The sequence below is a fragment of the Odocoileus virginianus genome, chromosome 25 (genome assembly GCF_023699985.2).
Source record: "Odocoileus virginianus isolate 20LAN1187 ecotype Illinois chromosome 25, Ovbor_1.2, whole genome shotgun sequence".
Lineage (NCBI taxonomy): Eukaryota > Metazoa > Chordata > Mammalia > Artiodactyla > Cervidae > Odocoileus > Odocoileus virginianus.
This window is the reverse complement of record NC_069698.1, coordinates 13,547,843-13,575,167: the sequence shown is the minus strand read 5'-3', so window position 1 is coordinate 13,575,167 and position 27,325 is coordinate 13,547,843. Positions and strand designations below refer to the sequence as shown.

The following is a 27,325-nucleotide window of genomic DNA, read 5'->3' as shown; positions in this document are numbered from 1 at the left end:
CAAGATATATGGGACTTTAAAGAGTTCGTTTTATGGATCAATCACATTTTTAGCTTCCACCTTGGCCTTTCCTTTGTTTTATTTTTCTCTCCTACATCAAATTCATATTATCTTTACAGGTCATATTAAATTATTAGAGCTTGCTTTCACAAAGCCTTCTCTTTTCTGTCTACCTGAATTGCATATTTATTTAAAAGGTGTTTATCATGATCCAAGCGAGCCTCCTTTCACCTTGATTCACCATTTAAATATGACCTCATTCAAGATACATCTAATTAACAAAACATATTTTAAGTTATTTTGGGGTGGTATGATAGCTCTAAAAATGTATTTAATGAGTGGTGTTAATAACACTTCTTTATTAAAGTGCAAAATGCTTGAAACACCTGCATTAATGCTCTCTGAAGAAGAGAAGAAATCAGTGTGGATGCAAGAACTTCCTTTCTTCAGATGCCTTGTTCAGCTAGTTTTCTTGGAGCTATTAGAACGTATATGCCACTTTTAAAGGATACAGGCTTGCATGTCAATCTCAGAAAGCCTTATTAATTCACACTAGGTTTAAAAATAGTTGGTAAAGACATTATAACTTCATCTACTTTTGACTGCCTAAGGCAAGAAGTGATCAGCTAAGTAGCACAATTTTGTAGGAAGCCTTTGAAGCACTCTTGTACAAATAAGTTTGTACATTGATCCTAGGTTTAAAAGTAATAGCTCATCCTTCAAAAGACCTGATAATAAAACACAGTCCAGTTTTTTCCCTAAAACAAATTAGGTAGCAATATATTGAAAAGAAAACTGGTAATTTTTTCCCAGTGACTGTGAAATCTGTCATCACTTTTGGCCCCATCGTTGACCAAAAGCATTACGATTAAGCAGGGGATTGAAGAACACCTGATGATGCTGAACATTTTCTGCAGCTCCTGTGTTCTTGCAAAGTATAGCAAAGGTTGAAACCCACCCACACCATTTTATTTTCTGAGAAATGGCCACCTTGCTTTCATCCATTCCGAGTTAACCCCCACCATTCCCTTTCCTCAGTGGATATGACTCTCTTGTTTCTCTCTTGTTTATAGCTCTCTTTGGATTTCTCGGTCCCCTTCCTTTTCTTTGAGATGTTCCTAATTATGAATATCCTTCCTATTGCAATAGCCTTAAAAAAAAACCATCTCCTTAATTATTCCATGCATTTTGTCTCTCATAACTTCTTTACAAGAGGGAAAAAGATATTCAAGTTCTTTATCAAATTTAGGGAAGTCAAACTGCAATTGGAAAGTGATAGGACTTTGAGGAGATGGGAATTCCAGACCATCATACCTGCCTCCTGAGAAACCTGTATGCAGGACAAGAAGCAACAGTTAGAACTGGACATGGAACAATGGACTGGTTCCAAACTGGGAAAGGAGTACAAGGCTTGTCACCCTGCTTGTTTAACTTATATGCAGAGTACATCATACAAAATGCTGGGCTGGATGACTCACAAGCAGGAATCAAGATTGCTGGGAGAAATATCTACAACCTCAGATATATATATGCAGATCTCAGTGAAGAGGAATTAAAGAGCCTCTTGATGAAGGTGAAAGAGGAAAGTGAAAAAGCTGGCTTAAAACTCAACACTCAAAAAACCAAGATCATGGCATCCCGTCCCATCACTTCATGGCAAATAGATGGGGAAAAGTGGAAACAGTGACAGACTTTAATTTTCTTGGGCTCCAAAATCACTGCAGACAGTGATTTCAGTCATGAAATTAAAAGGCACTTGATACTTTAAAGAAAAACTATGACAAACCTAGACAGCATTTTAAAAAGCAAAGACCACTTTGCCAACAAAGGTCCATGTGGTTAAAGGTATGGTTTTTCCAGTAGTCATGTATGGATGTGAAAGTTGGACCATAAAGAAGGCCAAGCGCCAAAGAATTGATGCTTTTGAACTGTGGTGCTGGAGAAGACTTAAGAATCCCTTGGACAGCAAAGATATCAAACCAATCAATTCTAAAGGAAATCAACTCTAAATATTCATTGGAAGGACTGATGCTGAAGCTGAAACTCCAATACTTTGGCCACCTGATGCAAAGAGCCATCTCACTGGAAAAGACCCTGATGCTGGGAAACATGGAGGGCAAGAGAAGAGAGAAGGGGGCAACAGAGGATGAGCTGGTTGGATAGCATCACTGACTCAATGGGCATGAGTTTGAGCAAACTCAGGGAGATAGGACAGGGAAGCCAGGCACACTGCAGTTCAGAAGAGTTGGACACAGTTTACCGAGTGAACAACAACAGGACTTGGAAATTAGGCAGGACTTTACAGTTTGATCTAGTGTTTTAAAACAGTGTTTATAAGAAGAGAGTGGGTGGCTCCATCACAAGTGAGATCGTTGGGAATGTAACTGACTGTTTTGCCTAAGTTCCTGCCCGGAAATAACAGGAGCACCAGGTATAGAATTTTAGTTGAAATAGCAATTTCCTTACTGCCTCCTTCTCTTGCTTCTTTGAGGATGTTACTTAATCTCATTGAAATTTTGACCTTCAGCATAAAATAGAAGTAGATATAATTATTTTCCTCATTAATCTTTATGTAAAAAAGGTACATGTGCATTTATGTGTGTGATTTGAACAGGCTTATGAGTGGCACAGAACAAAACGAGAAATCTCATTCATGAAAACTCACCCGCTTGCAAGGATTAAGACAATGTACCATAAACTATGATTTTGTAGCAACTCATAGGCAACTGTTTGTAATCTCCATTGTTTTCCTACTTACAAAGATGGTTTATGGCAGCAATAAAATCATGGAAGGAAGCCAGATTCCAACAAATTGGACTGCTTTAATGTAAGTATTTTATACAATACTGAAACTTCTTTTATACACAGGGCATGTCAGGGGATATACATGAGGGCTCTGCTTTGGGGGAAAAAAATGAACTAAAAATAAAAAGTTCTTTCAGTGACAGTAATCTATACCCGAGTGCTTCCAGATAGATAGGTGAGTCTGACACGGCAGATTCTAATAGCAAACAGGGATTCTACAAAGAGAATAAATGCTGAAACTTAGATATGGCTAGAAACTTCATTTGTTTCTAAAATAATGTCACATAAATATTTTTTATGTTGCTAATTGCAACCCATTATAACAGCATACAGTGGAAAATAAAGCAAATGTCCCATAGGAGATGGGTGAAGTAAAAGGTGGTATCCTCATTCAGTGAGCTGTTCTCTGCAAATAAAGATGAGTTTGGCTGGAGGGGTAGGGGAGGGGGGAGAATGGCATAGCTGTCAATGAAAAAAATCAAACAAATTGAAAAAAATATTGCTTATAATCCAAGGAAGAAAACCTGGCTAAAAAGAGCACAGTTTAGACACATTTTCAAACAGAATGTATGTTTAATAAGTCAGGGAGTTATCCCTCTTCGGTTACTGTATCCCCAACAGTGTTTGGTATGAGGTGAGTGAGTGAAAGTCGCTCAGTTGTGTCCAACTCTTTGCAACCCCATGGACTATACAGTCCATGGAATTCTCCAGGCCAGAATACTGGAGTGGGTAGCCTTTCTCTTCTCCAGGGGATCTTCCCAGCCCAGGGATCGAACCCAGGTCTCCCGCATTGCAGGTGGATTCTTTACCAGCTGAGCCACAATGTAAGCCCATGACATAAGGGTTTACATTAATAAATGAAAATGCATACAAAATGATTTTGTTAGAAATATATAATGTTATGCATAGAAAAACTCTAAGAATATTCATTAAAGTGAAAACTTAAAGTGGATTTTGTTTGCTGATTGGTGTTTTTAATTTTTATAATAAAATTGTATTTCTTTTGTAATCAGGAAAAAAACCAATAAAGTTAAAATATATCTGCTCATAGGTTTTTTTAACACAATCCTTATAAAATAGCCTGTTTCTAAATTTAGTCAGTTTATAGAGCTGGCTGGCTTTTTCTTAAGCTTGGAAAGCAACTTATTTTCTGAAATCCTCCTATTTTATCCAAGCTTATCCCCTCAGCGAACAATCACACACAGTCTGCTCCAGACTGTAATCAGTAAATGAAGTGAAAATCACAATGAGGTAACCATTATATGCTGTCTGTCACTCACAGATTTCCCAGGTAAGTGTGACTTCATTTTTCATGAAATAAGAACCAAACCCAGAAACCCTGTTGCTCCCCAGCAGAAATGAAACTCACAGAAAGAGCTCTGTCCTGACTGTTATCAAGAAGTCACTGATCTGAAAAGAAAACGAGCTAAAATCCTAGCAGCTTACTCTGAACGCACTAATAATTCTCTTGAGCAGCAAATATATTTTAGACATTTATTACTGAAAAATAAAATGTCTCTGTTTCTAGACATTAACAAAAGTTACGTTTGGTTGGCCAACAATTGTGCATTAACGGTCCTCAAGAGGAATGCCGAGTATAAATGCAGTGTGATAGAGACTCATTTTTCTAGTCTAGATTGCCAAATGTATTCAATGATGCATTTGATTTTAAATTGTGAAATGAATATGCCCAAGGGAAGCATTAGATGTCCTGAATGCTACAGTTCAAATAGAAGAAAGGAGGCAAAATCTGAAAAACTAGAGAGTCAGAAGGGAACTGTGTAGATCTGCTTTGTTCATTTGTAGATTTGTCTCTCTCTTTTGGGGGGGGCATCAATTATATACAGAGTATATCAGAAGCAGAAATGTTAATCCAACTATAGTATTTTGCTTAAATAATAGCTATAAATTCTCAAAGATCCACTTAGGATATTAATCTGTTTTACATTTTGAAAATATAATCCTAGAAAATATTATCCCTTTTAAGTCATGCTTAAAAACTATTTAATAGTGGGTTTTTTAATTTTATTTATTGTCTATCTCCAATCAAATAGAGAAAGTTTTAAAATAAATTAAACTAGCTCAACTCTGGACAGTTTCCTAAAAAAATAAAATCCTTAGAAAGTTTTGAAAGAATTGGAGAGTTTTATTAAGAAAATAGAATGAAATACCCCCAAATTAGCCTGCCCATGAGGGAAATCATAATAGAAAAAGAATTTGCACCCAAGAGGAAAATAAGTTTTTAGAACATTATGTCATTAATAATAGAGAACCAAAACCAATGTTTTCGGTAAACAAGTAGGGCGTTATTTGTCTCTTCACCTGGCATAAAATAATTCAAATAATTTTAGTTCACTTTATCATTAAAAAATAAATGGCAAGACACCTGAAAGTAATACACTGTTTATTTCCCTTAATTCAATCCCAGAAATCAAAATAGGATGAGAAATATTCCATACCTCCTATCAAGAGCTTATCTCTAAATGGAATCTTTTTCACAAAAACTCAACATGAAAACATGCACACTGTTCATCTACAAAATGAATGCTGATCATTGGAGATTTTTTCTACTTACCAAATGTTTATTTAATACCCACCTGACCCTATTTACTTAGTTCAACCAAAGTTACTAAAGATCGCTACAGGATACATAAATTTCATTCAGTGTTTTCCACTCAACCCCATGTCTGGAAGTATCTTCAATAGTTTATAAATTAAGAGTCCACATCCCATTGTGGATGTTCTTTTGGCATCCCTTTCACAGAACCTCGGTAGCACAGTACATATACCTCTGCTTTAGCATCCATCATATTTATTATTTATTATAGCTGCCATTTCACTGTTCCTACTCTGCTGTGCATTGACCGATGGCAGGAATGTCATTTTGTATTCATTCTTTTAGTATATATGACACTTAATAAAGTACCCAGCACATGTAGGAGGTCAATAAACATTTGGTAAACAAAGGTAACTAATTAAATACCTCCAAAAAGGTATGAAAGCTATAACTACAAGATGCTATTATTGAAAATTAATGTGTAATATCAACTTAATATTAGGATGGGAAGACTGACGTTTAGACTTTGTATCCTGCTTCGCGTCAATAATGCATGAAACAATAGTAAAATAGGATAAAAGACGTGATCGGAGACGGAAGAAGGAATCTCTTCATGAGGATCTCAGCTGTCTGAGAGTCCATGGTGCCACCTTGATGCTAATGTTCTTCCTCAGAAAGATCCAGTACTGCCAGGGAATCTGACAGCTGCTAGCACTAAGGAGCAGAGCCGCCCTGAATTATTGGCATTGAAAAGTTTTTACTGAAAGTGAAAAGTCAGTCGTCTCCGACTCTTGGTGACACCATGGACTGTAGCTTACAATGCTCCTCCATCCATGGGATTTTCCGAGCAAGAGTACTGGAGTGGGTTGCCATTTCCTTCTCCAGAGGATCTTCCTGACCCAGGGATTAAAAGTGGGTCTCCTGCATTGTAGGCAGATGCTTTACCGTCTGAGCCACCATGGGCATAGTCTAGCTTAATTTTTCACTCAAATGCAGATAATTTACATTTAGAAAGCAAGGAGACTCCAGATAAGGTAGGTACAAAGCCCTTCCCTATGGAAATTGGTTTTCTATACTGTGTATGCCTGTGACCCTTACTGATAGAGCCAAATTCTCCTAAGACCTTAAACTCTTTCCTTGATGTAAATCAGTCAACTTTGACATTTTCTTTAGGACAGGACAGGTGATTGGCTGACTCTAGTTTAATCTGGCACCATCCAATTTATAGGTAAGAGTTGGTGGTTTTTGTTGTTGTTTTTAACATAATCTGACTCCAAACAAATTTTATCAATTGGGATTTCCTCTTCAAACATAAATACTCCAATAGAACAAATTAAACGTAATGTACACAGTGGGAAATAAAATCCTTGAATAGGTGTCAATGACATGGTTGTTCTCCAGAATGATTCTACCAACCTGCCCTCCTAAGGATTTTCTCCTCTTTATCCGAGGTGAATCTGCACTGAGGTTGCTTATGCATCTTGCTTGCAAGGCATCCTCTTCTGAGTGTAGTGAAAAGGAAGTCTGGTCCATGTCAGTCTTACTGTCATGGTAACAACCATCGAAGGCCATGGCTTGAGTTGCCTCAATACTGTACATTCTAGAAATCTAACAAAAAGACTTTATTAGTAAGTCATGAATATGGTTTTAGGAGAAGGAATTACAGTCAAAATCTAAACAATCAGATTTTTAAAACAGTTTGAATAAATACAAAGAATGCTTTGCTAAAAGAGTAAAACTTGTTTTGCTCCTGGTATCTGATTAAAAGTCATTTTCATCATAAATGGAAAACATCATCTTAGACATCCATTTTTAATATGGATTTAAGGAGCGCACATTATACAAATATTTGAGCATTACACAAATAAATGTACCACAACTGTAATTGAAAATGTTTTCTGATTTAGTCCTGGCCTAATAGACTGTAACACTCAATGTTTGTTTCCCTGAGAGGCAACATTGTTTCAGGTGTTTCTTTCTGTTTCTGAGTAGTGTGAATTGGAATATGATGTATCAACTAAATGGACTTGTTTTTCAATGTAGTTTTCCTTTTTAGAAAAAACACAGCAGCATGCTTAATCTGTGTTTTTTTTTTCCCCCAAACAGAATAATAGCATCTGGTGATCCATTTATGCTTGAATGTGGGATGGAGGTAGCCGATGATTTTTCCTGCTCTTTCAAAATGAAAATTGGTCAAGCCTTCCCACTTTCGTTGAAAAGTGCCTTTAAATGTTATTAACACAGCTCAATTAAACAAGTTGAAATTGGCTTTTTTTTTTTTAAGGAGTGAATTATCACTGCTTTCTGGCTCCACTGCCTGACTGAGTGTAAGTACTATATTTCTTGAAGGTTTTATTCTGAGGGAGATAGTGGTTCTCCCTGGGACAGAGGCTCCCCTGGTGGCTCAGATGGTAAAGCCTCTGCCTGCAATGTGGGAGGCCCGGGTTCGATCCCTGGGTCAGGAAGATCCCCTGGAGAGGGAAATGGCAACCCACTCCAGTACTCTTGCCTGGAAAATCCCATGGATGGAGGAGCCTGTAGGCTACAGTCCATGGGGTCACAAAGAGTCGGACAGTGACTTCATTTTTCTTTTCTGGTACAGAGCTGGGTCCCAGAAGCACCTATGACTAATTGCTTTCCGAGAAAACAAAATCTCTTTTTGATCTATAGGGAGGTTTAAAAATGAACAAATATGGACAGGCTACTGTTGGATGAAAGTACTCTGAATTCCAATCGGAGGCTGCAGAGTAAATTCTGCCAAAACGTGTATTTCATTTGTATTGACTCAAAAGCCTAATAATTTACTGAATTCAAGACACATAGGGATGATATTGTGCAATCAGTAAACTAACCAGTGAACCATATTTGAGTTATGTTGTCCCTTTTTGTTTTAGTCCCGGAAACTTTCCATAGTAAGATGAAAATGGGTAAAATAAACATGAAATAGCATCAAGATTGAATTACTAACCAATAGCCAACAATAACATTAATAATATATTCAACTCTGGATCGGAGGATAGAATAACTATGTATAGTCCCCTTGGTGATTTTGCTAGCCACCCAGAACACTGCTGAGTCGTCTCACTGAGCATCCACACTTTTATCTTAAGAAAAATGTCACTGTGGTGCTATGCTCAGTTATGTCCAACTCTTTGTGACCCTATGGACTGTAGCCACCAGGCTCCCCTGTCCGTTGAATCCTTCAGGCAAATACTGGAGTGGGCTGTCATTTCCTACTCCAGGGGATCTTCCCAACCCAGGGGTCAAACAAGGGTCTCCTGCATTGCAGACGGCTTCTTTACCATTTGAGTCACCAGGAAAGTCCCCAAAATGTCATCAGCACGTTAAGAAAAGAGAGACTCTGCTATGAAAAACAAGGGTACCATTTTCTTTCTCCATTATGATCACTTAGACCTCTAAAACTGATTAAGTGCACAATTTACCAGCAGGCTGCTAATTTCCACAAGGAGGTGAGTTGGCTGTTTCAACAGAAAGAGCTTTTGAACTGGTCTTTATTATTTTCTCTCCAGCATACAAATAAGCACATAACTAAGGCATATTATAGCTAAAGTGTAGATCTGAGTGTCTTAGACTGAATTCCAAGTCCTAGAATTAGGAAAACATTTGGGTGAAGGAATAAGAAATAAAATATTAATACCTACCTTTCTCCTTTCTGGGCAAAGGTCAACACTAGGGACAGATTTTCCATGGCCCTGGCTGTTCTCCCAGCTCTTGGTGTCTGGGGGCTGGGATGGGGGGTGGTTGGGACAGGTGTGGACGGTGGTGATGGGGTGGTGTTGGGGGGGTGGTTGGGACAGGTGTGGATGGTGGTGATGGGGTGGTGTTGGGGGGGTGGTTGGGACAGGTGTGTGATGGTGGCGATGGGGTGGTGTTGGGGGGTTGTTGGGACAGGTGTGGATGGTGGTGATGGGGTGGTGGTTGGGACAGGTGTGTGATGGTGGTGATGGGGTGGTGTTGGGGGGGTGGTTGGGACAGGTGTGTGATGGTGGTGGTGGGGTGGTGTTGGGGGGTGGTTGGGACAGGTGTGTGATGGTGGTGATGGGGTGGTGTTGGGGGGTGGTTGGGACAGGTGTGATGGTGGTGATGGGGTGGTGATGGGGTGGTGGTTGGGACAGGTGTGTGATGGTGGTGATGGGGTTGGTAAGAAATGAGCTCTGCTTGGTGCTAGTGGTGGTTTAGTCACTAAGTTGTGTCTAAACTTGTAACCCCAGGACTGTAGCCCACCAGGCTCCTGTCTATGAGATTTCCCAGGCAAGAATACTGGAGTGGGTTGCCATTTCCTTCTCCAGGGGATCTTCCTGACCCAGGGATCGAGCCCACATCTCCTGCACTGCAGGCAGACTCTTTCACGGTTTCACAGGGAGGCGTCTATAGCCTAACACTCCTGGTCTTTCCCGTCACTCCTCAATCACTCCACCTGATGGGTTTGGAGGAGGGAACCAGCATGTGTGCCTTAGCCCCTTTGGAGTTACTGTTGGATCTGCATTGCTGTCCAGGTTTATTCTCTGAAATGAGGTAAAGGAGACTGTCCCTACAGAGAAATCCTGAATCACCAAAATTTTCCCATGATCAAGGAGAGTAAGTACATTGAATACAGGGATGAAATATTAGTGGGATCCCCCTGGCTCACAGATCTAAGGCACTTTCTCCAAACTACTTTACCAGTAACAAAGGTAAGATCATCACATCCATCTGTCTGGCTGCTACATCTCTCTCTCCCTCAAACTGGTTTCCCAACTGAGCTACAGATAGGAGAGGTATCATCGATTAGCCCTCAAACCTTCAGATAGATCTTTCTTCCTTGTGTCTCACCGGAGCACCCCAGTCCTTTAAAGATCTCTTTAAAGATGATCTCAAACAGCCTGTTCCCAAAACTGCTACTCCTTCAGAGCATATGCTCTGGGCACTAGTCACAATAAGAACGTGACATTTGTGTAGTGTGATACAGTTTGCAAAAATTTCAGGTGCATTTATTATAACACTTGATCTTCACAACAAGGTCATAGAGGAGAAATTCCACGTTTTTGCAAATACAGAATGAGACAGTCTGGGATACTGAGCTAAGCTGTTAATTTTGGCATCACTTCTGACTCCAAATCTGTGCTCTTTCCTCTGTCCCACAAACATATGAAGAGCAAGTAGGACTCTTTTTTGAGATAACTGCACCTTTGAAGGAGGCTTAGAATGGTGGTTTCCAGAGGTTGGGTGGGGGGAGTGGAAATGGGGAGTTGTTTAATGGGTACAGAGTTTCAGTTTTGCAAGGCGAACACTTTCTGGAGATTGGTTGTATACAACAATGTAAATATTCTTAATACTACCAAACTGTACACTTAAAAACAATTCAGATGGCAAGTTCTATGTTATGTGCATTTTACTACAATTAAAAATAAAAAATATCTTTTAAAGTGAATGATGCTTATTAACTCAAAAGAATCTCTTCTGTGGTACACAGAAGTTTGTGTACAACTTTATCAAGTGAAAAAAATTCAGGTTATGTGAGCACAGATGTTCTGGTGGGGGTGGTGGGGGTAAGGGTGAGAAGGCAAAGATGTAGGTATTTGGGAGTCAAAGGACTAGATACAGGTGGCCAAAATCACTGTAGTGCCTCTTTCTTCAGGAAAGAAACTACTCCCCACATAAAGACAAAACAAAATAAAAAAAGAACAAAATTCTTTTCCTCATTACAGCTTTCTCTTTCACTTCACAGCTTACCTAATCATTGCTGTTCACAGCGTGGCTGTGGATCAGCGGAGTCTGAGCCATCTTAGAAATGCAGACTCGTAGCTCCCACCCAGACCTACTGAGCGAGAATCTTAACAAATCCCAGGTGAGGTGTGCATTCTGATCACTGCATGCTTGTCTAAAATCTGATTTCCTCACACCTGCATAGCAGTCACTGTGGGCGTGTATGTGACAGAGACACCTACTTCCATGCTGTCGACAAAAGGAACTAAAGAATCTCTGATGAAGCAAAATTAGCTTCCATTACAGCTTTGACTCAAAGGATATGAAATTTTAAAAATGAAGTAGCATTATCGGCGATCTGAATTGCAATTGCAGGTCTGTTGGCTGTGGATCTTTGGGCAAATCACTTCACTAAAACGCTTCTGTTTCAGTTTAAAAATAGAGATAATAACCTCTCTAAGGCCCACATCATGGAGCCAATATGAGGGTTCAGTTCAAGAAGAGGATATAAAACTGTTCTTTTTTAAAAAGGATGAAATAATCTCAGTAGAAGTATAAAAAATATTAAATAATGTTTTGGTGTGTATAAATACTCATTTAAGAATTTCTTCTTAAACAAGTGTGAATATATTACATTAAAATTATTGCATATTTATATATACACATCATATGAATATATATATACACACTACACACACACACACACACACACACACACTTTGGCCATATACAATACTTTGGCCACCTAATGCGAAGAATCAACTCATTGGAAAACACCCTGGTGCTGGAAAATATTGAAGGCAAAAGGAGAAGAGGACAGCAGAGGGTGAGATGGTTGTATAGCATCATTGACTCAATGCACACGCACTTGGGCAAACTCTGGAAGATGGTGAAGGACAGGGAGGTCTGGAGTGCTGCAGTCCATGGGCTTGCAAAGAGCTGGATATGACTTAGCGACTCAACAACAACAACACATATACATGTGTATCAGATTAATTTGTGTGTATGTATGTATGAATACACACATATTAATTTGATCCGCTAGGTTTCTGAAGTAAAATAGCATGTTTCAGTTCTCCTAACAACAGGAGATTGGTGCCCCAACCCTTTGTGAATGAAGCAGGTAGAGATCAATCAATCCAGATTGATAAAGCAATGTCACAAGAAGTATGTGCCAACACTTAGGACCCAGAAGGCACCTTGTTCCCTGTATATGATGAAGAGGAGAACCTTCTTTTATGCTCTACCACTCACCTGAGTGGCAAGAAAAGAAAAATAAATCCTAGCTCTTGGTGGAGATCTATCATCTACTGGTTGAGAGCACACCCTTTGGAGTCGGAAAGCTCCAGAAGCACATCCTGATTCCTCTTAAGCTGCGTGACCCTGGACAAGTTACTCCCCAACTGCTCCCACTTCACCTCTGTAAAATGAAGGCGATAAAGTACTGACCTCTTTGGGTTACAGTGAGAATGAGGTAATATAATATGTTGAGTGGTTAGCACAAAGCCAACAGATAGGAAACACTCATTAAACGTTAGCGATCATCATCACTGGGCTTCCCTAGTGGCTGAGATGGTAAAGAATCTGCCTGCAGTGCAGGACACCTGGTTTAATCCCTGGGCCAGGAAGATCTCCTGGAGAAAGGAAAGGCTACCCATTCTGGTATTCCTTCCAGGAGAATTCCATGGATAGAGGAGCCTGGCAGGTCATGGCGCCACAGAGAGTCGGACAGGTTTGACTGACTAACACACACATACACACCATCATCACCATCATCTCCATGAAGGGACATGATTTGTACACCAACCCCTTCTGTTCGAGGGCTAGAGTCACTGGAGGGGAGTGCAATGCGAGAAATTCCTCATACAGAAAACCTCCCGGCAAAACCTTCCGTTGGGAGGCCAAGAAAACCAGCCAGCACAGAGCAGAAAGGGTAAAGTTCAAGATCATTCGTCATGAACTTGCATTCTGCCAAGTTACACGAACTTCATACAAGGGTTGCAATACTGCCAGGAGAGGGAGTGGATGAGGATAGCCTTCTTCACATTCCAAAAAGGATCCAGCAGTGAAAGCAAGGCAGTACCTTCCCGGTCTTCTTGAATCGTCTCCGCTCTTCCACGGTGGTGAGGTAGTTCACAGCTGCGTACTCAATGACCGACAGGAAGACAAAGAGGGAGCTGACCCACAGATACACGTCCACAGCCTTGACGTAGGACACCTGGGGCATGGAGGCACTCACCCCGGAGAGGATCGTGGACATGGTCAGCACCGTGGTGATTCCTGCCATGCAAGAACAGTGAGGAGCTCAGTGACAGCCCCATTCAGCTTCAGGGTCCAGGGCCAGAGGACACCAGGGGGGCAATTTCCAGGTCGCTATCTGCTGATCACAGGTGTGTGAGGGCCGTGGAATCTCAGCAGGTCAACCGAGTACAGCTTGAGCCTAAGCCAGAACCTCTCCTTGGGTTTCTCTTCCTGGGTCTTTTTCTTACCCTCAGCCTCGCTGTCCATGATATTCCCCTTCCCTCCAGCTAAAGTTTCCAGAGTCAGACATGTCCCTAAGGATTCATGGCTCCCACTCTTAGCTGGGACTCTTTTAACCATCCCAGAAAAGTAAAAACGTATTCCATTTTTAAAAATTCTTCTGAGATTGTCTATACCAATTTTTTCAGATCCTGCACATATGCATTAATATGCGATATTTGTTTTTCTCTTTCTGACTTCCTTCACTCTGTATGACCATCTCTAGGTGCATCCATGTCTCTGCAAATGAGCCAGTTTTGTTTCTTTGTATGGCTGAGTAATATTCTATTGTATTGTTGCAAGCAGAAATAGAGACACAGACATAGAGAACAAACATGAATATCAAGGGGGGAAAGGGGGGAATATGAGTTGGGAGGTTGAGATAGACACATATACACTGTTGATACTATGAATAAGATAGATAACTAACGAGAAACTGCTCTGCGGGGACCTAAATGCGAAGGAAATCCAAAGAAGAGGGGATATACGTATAACTGACTCACTGTGCTATATAGCAGAAACTAACAGAACACTGGAAAGCAACCATACGCCAATAAGTATCTTTAAATTGAAGGATAATCGCTTTACAGAATTGTGTTGGTTTCTGCCAAACATCAACATGAATCAGCCATAGGAAAAAAATTCTTCTGAAAAAGAAATTAATTCTAAAACCATTTCCACCCCTATTCCCCATCATGTCACAACTTTTACTGTTAAGAAAGTATCTTCATGTCAATCTTAAATCTTCCGTGGGCCAGGGAGTGTTCTTCAGCGGCGTTAAAGATTGCTGTCCCTGTAGTTTTCCTTCACACAGAATACTCACAGCCCATGGTCATTGCTATCGCCCTGTCCCTTGTTACTGAAATTATAGCTCAGCTGAGACTCAGATTGAAAGTGTGGTGCTGGAGGCTTGGTTCCGATAAGTCTTTACTAAGCAGCTGCTAAACACCAGTTACTTTTTGCCCGCCCCTCCTGTTATCCTGTCTCCTATTGTTCCCACTTCTTCCCTATTATTCCCTTCTCACTGCTTTCCCTTTCATTTCCTTTTCTTCTCTTCCTTTCCCTTCTTTCATCCCTGCAATGGGCATCAGAGGCAATGAGATCAAGAATCTGGGGGACAAGGGAGAAGGGAGCGACTGAGATTTCCTTAATAAAAATGACAACTTTCGGGAGAGCTCTTCTGTGTCTATACTAATTTCTTAGAGGGACGGTGCAAGAGTGTTGCCTGGAGAGAAAGCCTAGTATTGTAAATATTTGAAATGTATGATGGCTGGTGTGGTTTTATTTCTTAACTTCCCACCAGGGAGGTGCAAATGGAGTCCTTAATGATTTTTATAAGTTGTGAGGACATTTTAATGTCAGCAGACAGAGTCCCAAACAGCAGGAAGAACATGGTGATTTACTCCTAAAAGGTTCAGACACCGCAGGTGGACAGCCCTCACCCACACATTCCTACCTTTTCACCAAATTCTATCCTTCTGTAAGGTTTTCATCTGAGGGAGGCCCATATCAAAGACAATGACAGTGCTACAGAGCTATTCCAGTTCAAATTAAGTTTTTTCCTGTGGATGGTGGAGACCAAAGCAATTTGGCAATCTGACCGTCACCGTGGGAGGACCCGAAATATCAGCTTCACATGGATTGGAACTCCAGAATAAGAAAGCTAGATGCTTCCCCAGCAGGTACCATTACATCCAGGCCGCCGACCCACTGAGTCTCAGGTCTCCCCCGCAGTGGTCATGTCAACGGTCTGCATGTTGGTGGATACCGTTAGCATTCCTTGCTGCGTAAACAAGGAGCTATGACATTTTTATTAAGGTGCGGGTGTACGTGCAGCTGAAGCTGAGGTTAATAAGTACAACTTGTTTGCCTTTATTGAATGTTTACCCACCACAAACCTAGGTAAATATTAGCCACACATGGCAGAAAAGAAATATGAGTGCAGAGTGGCTGATTAGCCTAAATTTTGTCAGGAGCAGAATTGAAACCTTCTCTCTGAATATACAAATCCATGATTTTCTTCATGCAAACCTGTGGCCTCTCACTCTGAACCTGTAAAGGAAACTTCCTTTTGTTTTTAAGATTATAGACCAGTCTCTATATATGGAGTATCTCTGAGACAAGATGCTATAAAACTGAGTGTAGAATTATGTCAGGAAGCATGAAGGTATTTTGTGCTTTTCAAGAGGCCAGAAGTCTTATTCTGTCAGGATTTCACTAGTAAAACTATGAAAATGCTAAATGAACATTCCTGTTTAGTCGTTTACTTTATTTGTATAAATTTTTAAAATGTTTCCTCTTACTGGGTTTTGAAGATATGGAAGATAGAACTTGATTTTTTTTCAGTGACAGTAACATGAGGCTTAGCACATGCAATAGGGTTTAGAAACACACACAAATACATGCTGTTGTCATGTATTTCAAACTGATGACTGTTGAGTCAATAAAAGGGGATTGGATCATTTATATTTGCAGATAGCAATAAACTAGCAGTCATTTTCTTTAAAAGGGTGCTTAGTCCAACTAAATAATGGTAAGTTTATTTTTAAACCAGCATTCTAGGTTTTTCTGTTTAAAAGAAGCAAATGGGGAGGGCAAGGAGCAGGGAGAAGGGAGTAAAGGATGAGAAAACTGATGTATAAATTCCTAAAGCAATAGAATTTAGAGTGAGGAGTATTACAGCTACATTAAACACACTTATTACGTCTTGAGCCGCCCCTTAGAAATACATTAATCTTGACAAATTGTATTCCTTCTAAGCCCATTAAAGTTAACACTGCAATAAAGGAGTTTTGTATTATTTGAAGTGAGTATTTAGTCAAAGAAAGGGCTTGTGTTGGAATTAGAGAATTATCTTCCCAACTACTGAAATCGCTATGCATAGGTAGGAAAGCATTGAGACAATACTTAGTCTGGCCCCTGGGACTCAACTTCCCTGAGCTGTGCGGTTTCTCCCCTCTATTAATTCTCAAGATCACATATGAGATCGTAGGAGCCCTTCAGTGAGGGAAGGATTGTTTATTTTTGTTCCTCATTGGCTATGTAGTGCCACACATGATGAGGCAAATGTCAGGGGTGTGGGGCACCATGCCAGGAAAAGATGGCGTTTCCCGAACTGGCAGAAGGCTAAAGAGGTGGTCACTGACAGACAGCTCAGATCAGACTTCCAGTGCCTCTGGGGGATGGGCGGACAGTGAGAGAGAAAGCTCTGAAAGAGCTTCAGCATGATCTCAGCTTCTGAGTGGATTAAATGGGATGCAATGCAAAGGCATTGGATTAGGAGTCAGAGGGGGAACTAGACAAAGGAAGGAGGCTTTGGTTGAATGCTTCGGGCATTGTGGTCCTGAGTTATGCAGTTTACATACATCGATCTTTGTGAGGGCGTGACGGCCTACAGATGACACTCACAACCACTAGGTCAGTTCACCCCCTCAGTAGCTGTGTTGTAGGGAGCTCGTTTGAAAGGAAAGATGTCTACATTCATCTTTAAATGAGTTAAAAACATTTTCCCTGTGGGCCAAGGCAGAAAGAAAATATTAAGTGATGTAAGGGAGAGGAAGGTAGGCTGGATACCCCAATACTGCTCTTTGGACAGAAAGTACCAACCATTATCTCACAGATGTGGTGCCGGAGTCCACTGCATAGATGTTCTAGTTACTTCCATAATGGTAAAATGAATAGCTTCTAGGTATTATTTTCCAGGTATGTGGCATATCCTCCATTATGCATTTTTCTTTATGAATGAATACATGTCTGAGAGTTTTAGTTGCCTTCCTCTGCCAGGAAATATCTATTTCCTGATAAATGACCCCATTACTTCATACATTGTATGTGAAGGGGATACCCAACAGGAATGCAGAGGGGCCCAAGAGGAATGATGGAGGCAAGCAAGGAAGGAAGAAGATGAGAGAGGGGAGAAGAGAACTCTTCATGACAGTAAAAACATCCTTGAACAACTCTGTAAGAGTTCTTCACTCTTTCTCCATGTAAAATTGAATGGAATCATAGACTAGTATTTTAACCCAATAATACATGCTCTGAATTATGATTGCTCATATCTCTAGTAATAGAATTGCCTAATCACAACTGATACTCTGTGCTGTTCTGCCTCTATTGTTCTTTATCTGAAACGTGACAGATGTGGAAGGGTCTTAACCAGCAAATGATTCATCCTCAGTCAGCAAATTAACCCAAATGCAGAAGAGTCTTAATGAGAAATGAATCATCATTGTTTTCAGTTAATAACAGCTATTAAAAACATGGTGGGCGAAATACTGGCAGTCTAACAACTATATATTAAGCACAAAATACATGCAGGGCACTGTGCTCGTCACCATCCTTGAAGAGCTCATATTCTAATAGAGAAGACAAGATGAGCTACCAAGTCACGCCACGGCTGAACATGAAATAGATGAAGTAGGTTCCTTAGGATGCTCTATGGTTCAAAGATGAGAGAGATCATAACTGCCTGAAACCAGCAGTAAAGGCTTTTGGCTTGTTTAGAAATAGCTAGATTTGCCAGAGAAAGACAGGTAGGGAGGGCATTCCAGGTAGAATGGGAGTCAGAACAAATGTCCAGAAGTGAGATAAGCAGATAGGCATGAGGGCCTGTTTGAGAACACTGAATATTCAAAGTGATTGAAGCTTATTAGAGTAAGTCTGGGGGCTTAGGCAGTAAAGAATCTGCCTTCGGTGCCAGAGACCCAGGTTTGATCCCTGGGTTGGGAAGATCCCCTGGAGAAGGAAATGGCAACTCACTCCAGTATTCTTGCCTGGAGAGTTCTTTGGACAGAGGAGCCTGGTGGGCTACAGTCCATGGGATTGCCAAGAGTCAGACACAACTGAGCTACTTTCACTATTAGGGCAAGTATTTTGGGGCAGGGGTGTGGCTGAAAATTTGGCAAATGAAAACACAGAATATTCAGTTATATTTGAATTTCAGATAAACAATGAATAATGTTTCAGTATCAGTGTGTTCCAGGCAATATTTCAGATGTTCCTATGCTAAAACATTATTTGGTGCTTAACTAAAACACAAATTTAACCCAGTGTCCTGTATTTTATCTGACAAGCCTCAAGGGACACCTTGAATTCCAAGTTGAGTGTATTTAAACTCCAATCACGTTTGAGATTGAGAGTATGATGATCACATTAGTGTCTTAGAAGTATCGCTCTGGTGGTAGGGTTGAACTTGGGCAAGATGAAAAGGAGGTGAGCTAAGCAATTACAAGGCTTCTGCAAGCCCAAACTCCATCTTTGTAAAAAGTAGTAAGAGGTATCCTTCCTCTGGAGGATGTCACGCCAAACCACGTGCCAAGGAGCTTGGGCTGGATCTCTGCACCCCGCGAGGTGCACCTGTAAGTTAGGAGTTTGGGAGTAACAGATACACACCACTATATATAAAAGAGATAACAACAAGGACCTCCTGCATAGCACAGGGAACTATATTTAATATCCTGTAATATCCTATCATGGAAAGGAATCTAAATCACTTCGCTGTATCCCCAAAACTAACACAACACTGTAAATCAACTATACTTCAATAAACAATAAATTAATTGAAAAAAAAAAACAGAGGGCAAAGTATCTTTCAAAGAACCTGAGGATGGGAGGAAACAAAAGCCTGAAAACAGAGTAATGTTCTAGAAATGTTTGTTCTATTAAAATGAAGGAGGGACACTTCTGATTTGTATATGATTTTATATAAATCTGCCTAGCAATTTCCTAGCTCTGGAGACACAAGAAGCACAGAATTTCAGTGTTGCGCCTTCAGTCCAACCTGCCTGAGAGCCAGCTTTTATTGCTGTCATTTTCATGATATAAGAGCTAAGCAGTCAGCTTCAGGGATCCCATTGAAACTCGTGTCCATAAACCTTTAGAGACTGAATGCCTTTCTCCTTCTGTCTCAAGGGCTGGAAATGGGCCTTTATAGTCTCCTCTTTGGGTCTATACTGCCCCACTGCCATCAGGACCAGGCTTGTCTGACATGAAGGAACAGCCACAATAATTTAGTTACTCATTCAGATGGTATTTTTCCCCTTAAAGACATTCAAGACTCAAATGCTTGTGAACTGAAACTTTTAGTACGGGAAAGAGGTGAACAAGTTATTAATATTAATGACAATTTATGTCTTTCAAATATCTTTAGAGGTATGCATGTAATTTGTCAGCATTAACTTAGAAATCACTCCTTCTGGAATGAATTGTGTGATAATTGCGATGACTGTGAACCACTTATAACAATCTTCTCCCTAAATAGAGCGTTACGGGTGAAAGAACAAAATCAGCCCAAATGAGAGAGTTCTCCCCCAAACCAGCCAAGAAGGCAGGTGGGATTGACTCTTGGGTTCTCATTAAGTAAGATGTTGTCTCAGGACTTAGCTTGGCAACTCCACTCTGTAAGGACTCAATCAAAACCGCTAAGTGGGTCTGAAGTGGTTTCCATAAATCTGTGTGTGTGACAGTGGCTTGTGATGTCTCTAGATAGAGTGACAATCACACCTGTTAATGAGGCTGGCAATGTTTCCCCATATGAAACCTCTGAAGTGCCACGACACCTAAAATTCTGCTGCAATTGATTCTGATTTTAGTATTTATTAACAGGCTATGCCCTAATTTTTTTTAACTAAGGCTTATGTTTCCAAATTCAAGCATTCGGCTCTCCAAGAGGTAATTTATCAAGGTACCAATAGTAGAGTGTGAACTCATTTGAACTGAAAACTTCTGCAACGTAAGGGTTTGTCAGGCAAAGTGAAGTGAACTTGGGCAGGAGATGGGGAGGTTTTCCTGAAAGGCAGAAAAGAGATATTTGTGAAGTGAGGCTGTTTATGCTTCATAACTTCACCCTCTCTCTTTCCTATCCTCCACCTTGGGTCAGTTGGTGCAGTCTTCATACTGAATGTCTTGGTTTCCGAGGAAAGAGTCCAGCTACAATTTGCCCTATAGCGGTCAAGTCAAATACTGTGTGCACATCATAACCATCCCTACTAACCCATCACCCTCTTTGCCTCTCCACGTATCACCAACTCATCCACCCTCCTCGTGGATGCTAATGTTAATGTTAATGCTAATGCTAATGTTAAATGTTAATGTTTATCCCACATTAACATTTCACAAAGGTACAGAAAGACTCACCCAAGGAAACTCTTGCGGGGACAGCTCTTCGGTCGATCCAAAATGAAACCCAGGAAAGCATTACCATCAACATAGCTGGGAAATAAGTTTGCAGGACAAAGAAGAAAATATGCCTCCTTAGCACAAAGTTGATGAAAAGCCTATTATACCAACCTATGAGGAAAAGCCAAAGTTTTCGTCAGAACAGGCTTTTTTTGTGTGGAAATGACATACTTAGTGATAACAACCTGCTTCTTTAGACTCCAAGCTCCTAGGTAACATGGAACTTAACCCACCCTTGTTTACCCAGTACTGGGATAGGACCTGGGCCTCCAATGTTGGTTGAACTAACTGAATTGCAGTAGGTTTAATTATCTGACTCAAAGATTCCCCTTTAAATTTCATATCTGCTGTTCGGGGATGAATGGTTATTATATTTTGTGGGATGGCCTTTAAAGACCTTTCTCCAAAATGTATTGTGTTTAAAGTGTTTCTGCAGGTGAAAAAGTCTTCAATATATGACTAATGACTGATGCAAGAGCCAATAAACCATTTATGAGCTATAACAAATGAAATGAAACATTTCATCTGGAGGAAAAGATTCACAGCAGCTCCTCTGTCATTAGATTCCAAGTTAGGATCCAGATAACTAGGGATTCAAAGAGGGGCTGGGGGAAGGGAGTATCCGTAAACTGTTTTATTATTTCAAAGTTTCAAGGGTACCATTAATTTATCTATACTACTCTGCTGAAAAGTAGCCAAATGGTGTTTCTTTGCCTCTTGTTGGAATTATATAAACTCATGTCGGTATTAGTTTGTACTGATCAAAGCACCAATTGTGGTCATGTCAATACACATAGTTGTTTAGTTTCCCATTTCACATTGGCTGCAAGGAACCAGCCTTGGTTCCTTGTTTAGAAGGTAAGAGCATGCTTTTGGACCATCTATAGGACTTCTCTGGTGCCATTTCCTGATAGCTACATGTTAGATTCTATATGATAACTTATGCTTATTTTACATTTTTCTTTCTCACATTTCTCATTCATATCATCTTGCTTTATTTTACAACTGATGCCAGTCTTATTAAATCTTTTCTAAAGTAAGCAATGAATAATGAAAAAATGAAAATATACCTTTTATAAATAAGTGGTAGGATTAATTTTTCCATTACAAATGCAGTTTACTGTGATCCAAATTATTCAGGTCATAGAGACTATAGGTTAAAAATAATAAAGTTAAATTATAGAAGTTGCAAAGTTGGAGAACTCTTCTACTTCCTCAGTAGTAATTTCTTAACCCAAGATGGCAAACTTACTAGACAGATCAGGCAAACATTTAGGCACTTAGCCTAAAACATTCACCTAGTCAATCTGCACTGACTTTGCAGACTGTATGCCTAGTATTCTATTCTTAATTAACTGCTGGTTACCCTTATTTTTCCTACTTGTTTTAGCTTCTCTCACTATCAGTTGATATGCTTCAGGAACACTAAACAATTTCATTACCAAGGGTAATAAAAGATACATGATGTAGTGCACTCTAAAGTCAAAATATGCCTTTTTTTAAGCTACTCATTGTCTTGTATTACCCATGTTACAGCCCACTTTATTATAGTTTGCAATTGAGAACTTTGATTATGGCTATAGAGTGGAATAATAGCACCTCTGATGTTATAGCTTTATATAATTATTGTGAGATTATAAGGGATGAGGAAAAGCTGGAAAGTACTTCATAAAGACACACTTATGCATATGCTTTTATGTTCTGAAAAGTATTTAGGTAACGAGGTCTTTTCTTAACCCATAATTTTCTGAATAATTTTTTTTTTTTGGCAACCAAGCAGGAGACATGTTGCTCTGTCTTGCAGTTTTTCTGGGATGGGGAGATGAGGGATAGTTCTGTTGTCGAAGCTGTAGCTGGGAAGAGCTCCCTTGACCCACCGGGAAAGGTAGTGCTGCTCTGGGAAGGGGTGGAGCTCTCATTTCGGGAGTGGAAAAAGGTAGGACTCTATTTTTATATTTGACTGCTGATAGCTTTCTAGCTTCACTTCTTCTGCTCCACACCTGGGAAGGCTAGGAAGAGAGCCAGATGTTCTCTCTGTACTGATGGGAAGATCAAACCATGAAAACATGGCCCCATGCAAGGAGCCCCCACTTGAGTCTCACTTTCTAAGCACCAAAGAGCCCCAAGTCAGAGGCCCCTTCCTGTTCTCTTAAGACATTTTCAGATATGCTTTGAAGCCTTCCCTGCTCTCTCTAGACAACCTCATTATGTGAGTAATAAATCTCTTTATACCCTTTCAGCATCTGTGTGCCATCACCAGTTTTGACATCTGAACCAAATTTTGGGTGGAAGTGTCCACCCACCTCCAGCTGGTTACCACATGGTAGAAAAAAAAGGAAGTTTATGAAAGAGAAGGGCTGGAGAACTGGCAGCAGGAACATGGAAGAGGTGGACAGTAAGTGGGCAGTTAGTCCAAGACGATGTTCAAGAAGATTTTTATATCCAAAGACTGCCACCTTCAATGGCCTGTTGATGGGAAGGCTTCATTCTGTGTTGAAAGGCTAAAGATAATGACGTTGATAAAAATGGTGAAAATGATAGCTACTAGCTAGTATTTTTTAAGACAGAATCCTAAGTTATTGTTAAGTGTTATGTATTAAGTGTTAAGTTAAATTATTAAGTTAAGTGTTAAGTTATGTATCCTCACAAGTCTACGAGGTAGAAAGTATTATGAAATCAACTTAAAGATGAGGAAATTGAGGCTGAGGGAGATCAAGCAACTTGTCTAAGATTACATTTCTGATCAGTGGTAGAATTGGAACTCATGCAATCTCTCTCTAGAGCCTGTGCTTCTAGCCACTACATTAAGCTGCAATAAAGATTAACTCTTCACTGCATCCCCCAAGGGCAGCAGTCATTTCTTTTTCCTTCTAAATTAACAGGGCATGATTCTGAGGGACATTGAGAGGCATGAGGGGACAGAGGTCCTCATCAACTTGTTAATATTGACAAGCATTGGTGAAGGCAATGCCAAGGGGAATAAGTGAGGACCTGGTGGCTCAACTCTCAAAGGGAAGCTAAAGTTTCATAATTGTAACTATACTTCTGACTCTTGTAACTGAGCCAGAATTGTAGTCTTTTTCTGTATAGCTGATTTAAGAGTGGCAGTTATGGTGGTTGTTTTGATGATAGGAATGTAGACAAAATATAAAATATTTTTATGAAACTAATATGTTTAATTTGAGAAAAACACTTGAATTTGGCGCTCAGGTGACCTGGTTTGATAATTCATGGAAAATGTGAGGAAGGACTATTGCCTACTTGTGAACTAAAATAAACTTCTACATGCTGATCTTTTTGAAACCTAAGAAATGCTTGAATGAACTCAGATATCATTGATGAGTTGATATTTGAATACAACTTTCAAAATGCTTTATTCTTCTCTTTTAACAAAAGTAATGTTAGGGGCCCATTTTGGGCTCCCAGGTGGTGCTGGTGGTAAAGAATCTGCCTACAATGCAGGAGACTTGGGTTTGATCCTAAGTTGGGAAGATCCCCTGGAGAAGAAAATGGTAACCCTCTCCAGTATTTTGCCGGAAAAGTCCTATAGACAGAGGAGCCTGGCAGGCTACAGTCCATGGGGTCACAAAAGAGTCAGATATGACTTACTGACTGAGCACACACACATACAGGGGCCCATTTTAATCTTTCTCATTATAAAGTATGTCTGTATAACAACAAAAAAATACAGAAGTATTGAAATAAAATTGAAAATTTCCCCAATATCTGTACTTACTTCTCATAGGCATATAAAGTGCAAGAATCACTTTACTGATCAAGTCATTCAGTTGCTATTTATTGAGCATCTATCACGCCCCAGGCATGTTTGAGGTGCTGGGTGACAGAGAACAAGGCAGACAGATAGATCCCTGCACTCTCTCTAGTCAGGCATTCAGACAAGAAAGCAGTCAAACAGAGATGTTTCAGGAGGTGGTTAGTGCTTTGAAGACACACACATGTGGAATGGTGAGGAGGGCGGTTTATTGTACACTGGATGGCTAGGAATGCACTCTTTGAGGAGATGATATTTGAATAAAGTTCTGAGCAAAATGAGGAATCTGGTCATGAAAAAATCAGGGAAAACATGCCAGGCAAAGAAAGCTGAAAGCAGAACTCCTGCAGGTGGAAGGAGGTGGGTGTGTTTGAAGACAAGCAAGAAGTGGGGAGGCCAGGTCGCGGTGGTTGGTGAGGTCAGAGCCTTAGGCCGAGAGAGATCATGGAGGGCCTGTGGGCCATGATGAGAAGCTTAAATTCTGCCTTAAGTTTGGTGGAAAAACACTGCAGGGTTTTAACAGGAAAGAATCGTGCTCTTTACGTTTTCAAAAGAACACTCTGTCTGCTCTATGAAGAGTAGACTGCAGGGGCCTAGAGGAAGCAAGACATCGAGTTAAAGGTGTTTACATGATAAAGACAGAAATGTGTACAGATGGTCTCTGACCTAGGATGCTTTGACTTATTTTGACTTTTTGATGGTACAAAAGTGATGCATAATCAGTAGAAACTGTACTTCCAGTTTTGAATTGTGATCTTTTCCCATGCTAGCCATATGTTCTTGCATGATGCTGGGCAGCAGCAGCAAGCCAGCTCTTGGTCAGCCCCATGATCTTGAAGGCAAACAACTGATATACGTACAATCATTCGGTACCCAGAGAACCATTCTGTTTCTTCAGTTTCAGTACAGTGTCCAATTGCATTACAGGACATAGTCAACACTCTAAGATAGGATTTGCATTAGATGATTTGCCCAACCATAAACTAATATAAGTGTTCTGAGCCTGTTTAAGGTTGGCTACGCTACTTTAGTGGATCACAATAAACTGTGGAAAATTCTGAAAGAGAGGGGAATACCAGACCACCTGACCTGCCTCTTGAGAAACCTGTACGCAGGTCAGGAAGCAACAGTTAGAACTGGACATGGACCAACAGACTGGCTCCAAATAGGAAAAGGAGTACCTCAAGGCTGTATGTTGTCACCCTGCTTATTTAACTTATATGCAGAGTACATCATGAGAAATGCTGGGCTGGAAGAAGCACAAGCTGGAATCAAGATTGCCGGGAGAAATATCAATAACCTCAGATGTGTAGATAAACACCACCCTTATGGCAGAAAGTGAAGAGGAACTAAAAAGCCTCTTGATGAAAGTGCAAGAGGAGAGTGAAAAAGTTGGCTTAAAGCTCAACATTCAGAAAACTAAGATCATGGCATCTGGTCCCATCACCTCATGGGAAATAGATGGGGAGACAGTGGAAACAGTGTCAGACTTTTATTTTTTTGGGCTCCAAAATCACTGCAGATGGTGACTGCAGCCATGAAATCAAAAGACACTTACTCCTTGGAAGAAAAGCTATGACCAACCTAGAAAGCATATTAAAAAGCAGAGACATTACTTTGCCAACAAAGATCCGTCTGGTCAAGGCTATGGTTTTTCCAGTGGTCATGTATGGATGTGAGAGTTGGACTGTGAAGAAAGCTGAGCACCAAAAAATTGATGCTTTTGAACTGTAGTGTTGGAGAAGACTCTTGAGAGTCCATTGGACTGCAAGGAGATCCAACCAGTCCATCCTGAAGGAGATCAGTCCTGGGTGTTCATTGGAAGGACTGATGCTGAAGCTGAAACTCCAGTACTTTGGCCACCTCATGCAAAGAGTTGACTCATTGGAAAAGACCCTGATGCTGGGAGGGATTGGGGGCAGGAGGAGAAGGGGACGACAGAAGATGAGATGGCTGGATAGCATCACCGACTCGATGGGCAAGAGTTTGAGTAAACTCCGGGAGTTGGTGATGGACAGGGAGGCCTAGCATGCTGCAATTCATGGGGTTGCAAAGAGTCGGACACGACTGAGCAACTGAACTGAACTGATGCTACTTTATGATGTTCAGGAGGTTAGGTGTATTAAATGTATTTCAACTCATGATGGGTTTACTGGGAGGTACCCCATTGTCAGCTGAAGAAGACCTGTATTGCAAAGATAGAGACGGCTGTTGGGAAAAGAGGGATGATGTTATTGGTCAAATGGGAGGCTTGTTTGGACTCAGGACTAGCTTCATGTGCTTTGCAGACAGCAGATGCTCAATAAATGCTCATGACTTGTCCACATAAAATACTGCACCTGTGCTGCTATAGAAAGCAAATCCACTGGACGCACTGAATTCCTCAACGAAAAACTGAGACAGGGAAATATGCTCATCAGTGTTTAGGGACTTGTTTCCATGTTTCCAGTACAGCATTAGATCCTCCTCATTGTAGGCATCTAAGACAAGAAAATAACATCCCTGCAATTAGAATGAGCTCCTGTAAGTTCCACGAGGTCCATGATGGTGTTTTATAAAGTCCTGTATCCCCAGGGTCTGCTCCAGTGTCATGGTTCTGAAATATATCTTTGCCAAAAGACTGATAATACCCATATCGTAAAAAAAAAAAAAACCCTCCCCAAATTAGGCCCTGATTACTGACAGAGTGTGGTTGGGTTTTCTCGTGCCCACATGATGCTTTAAAAACTCTCCAAATAGCTGCTCCCTATCTGTGTGCATTGTGATATCACAGCACTGCCTCTCACTCA

The 27,325-nt window shown here is 40.5% G+C and overlaps 1 protein-coding gene across 2 annotated transcripts in view; it reads right to left on the bottom strand.

Annotated features, from left to right (window-relative positions):
- Window positions 1-5,192: 5,192 nt before the first annotated feature.
- GABRR3 (gamma-aminobutyric acid type A receptor subunit rho3) overlaps window positions 5,193-27,325 on the bottom strand; it is a 46,804-nt gene continuing 24,671 nt past the window's right edge. For both annotated transcript variants that reach the window (XM_020879874.2, XM_020879876.2), the window contains exons 6-9: window positions 26,876-27,016; window positions 20,723-20,875; window positions 13,152-13,348; window positions 5,193-6,970 (exon numbers count right to left, since the gene is read on the bottom strand). In XM_020879874.2, coding sequence (XP_020735533.2) covers window positions 6,668-6,970; window positions 13,152-13,348; window positions 20,723-20,875; window positions 26,876-27,016 — 794 coding nt within the window. In that variant the 3' untranslated portion in view covers window positions 5,193-6,667. The remainder of the gene's footprint in view (window positions 6,971-13,151; window positions 13,349-20,722; window positions 20,876-26,875; window positions 27,017-27,325) is intronic.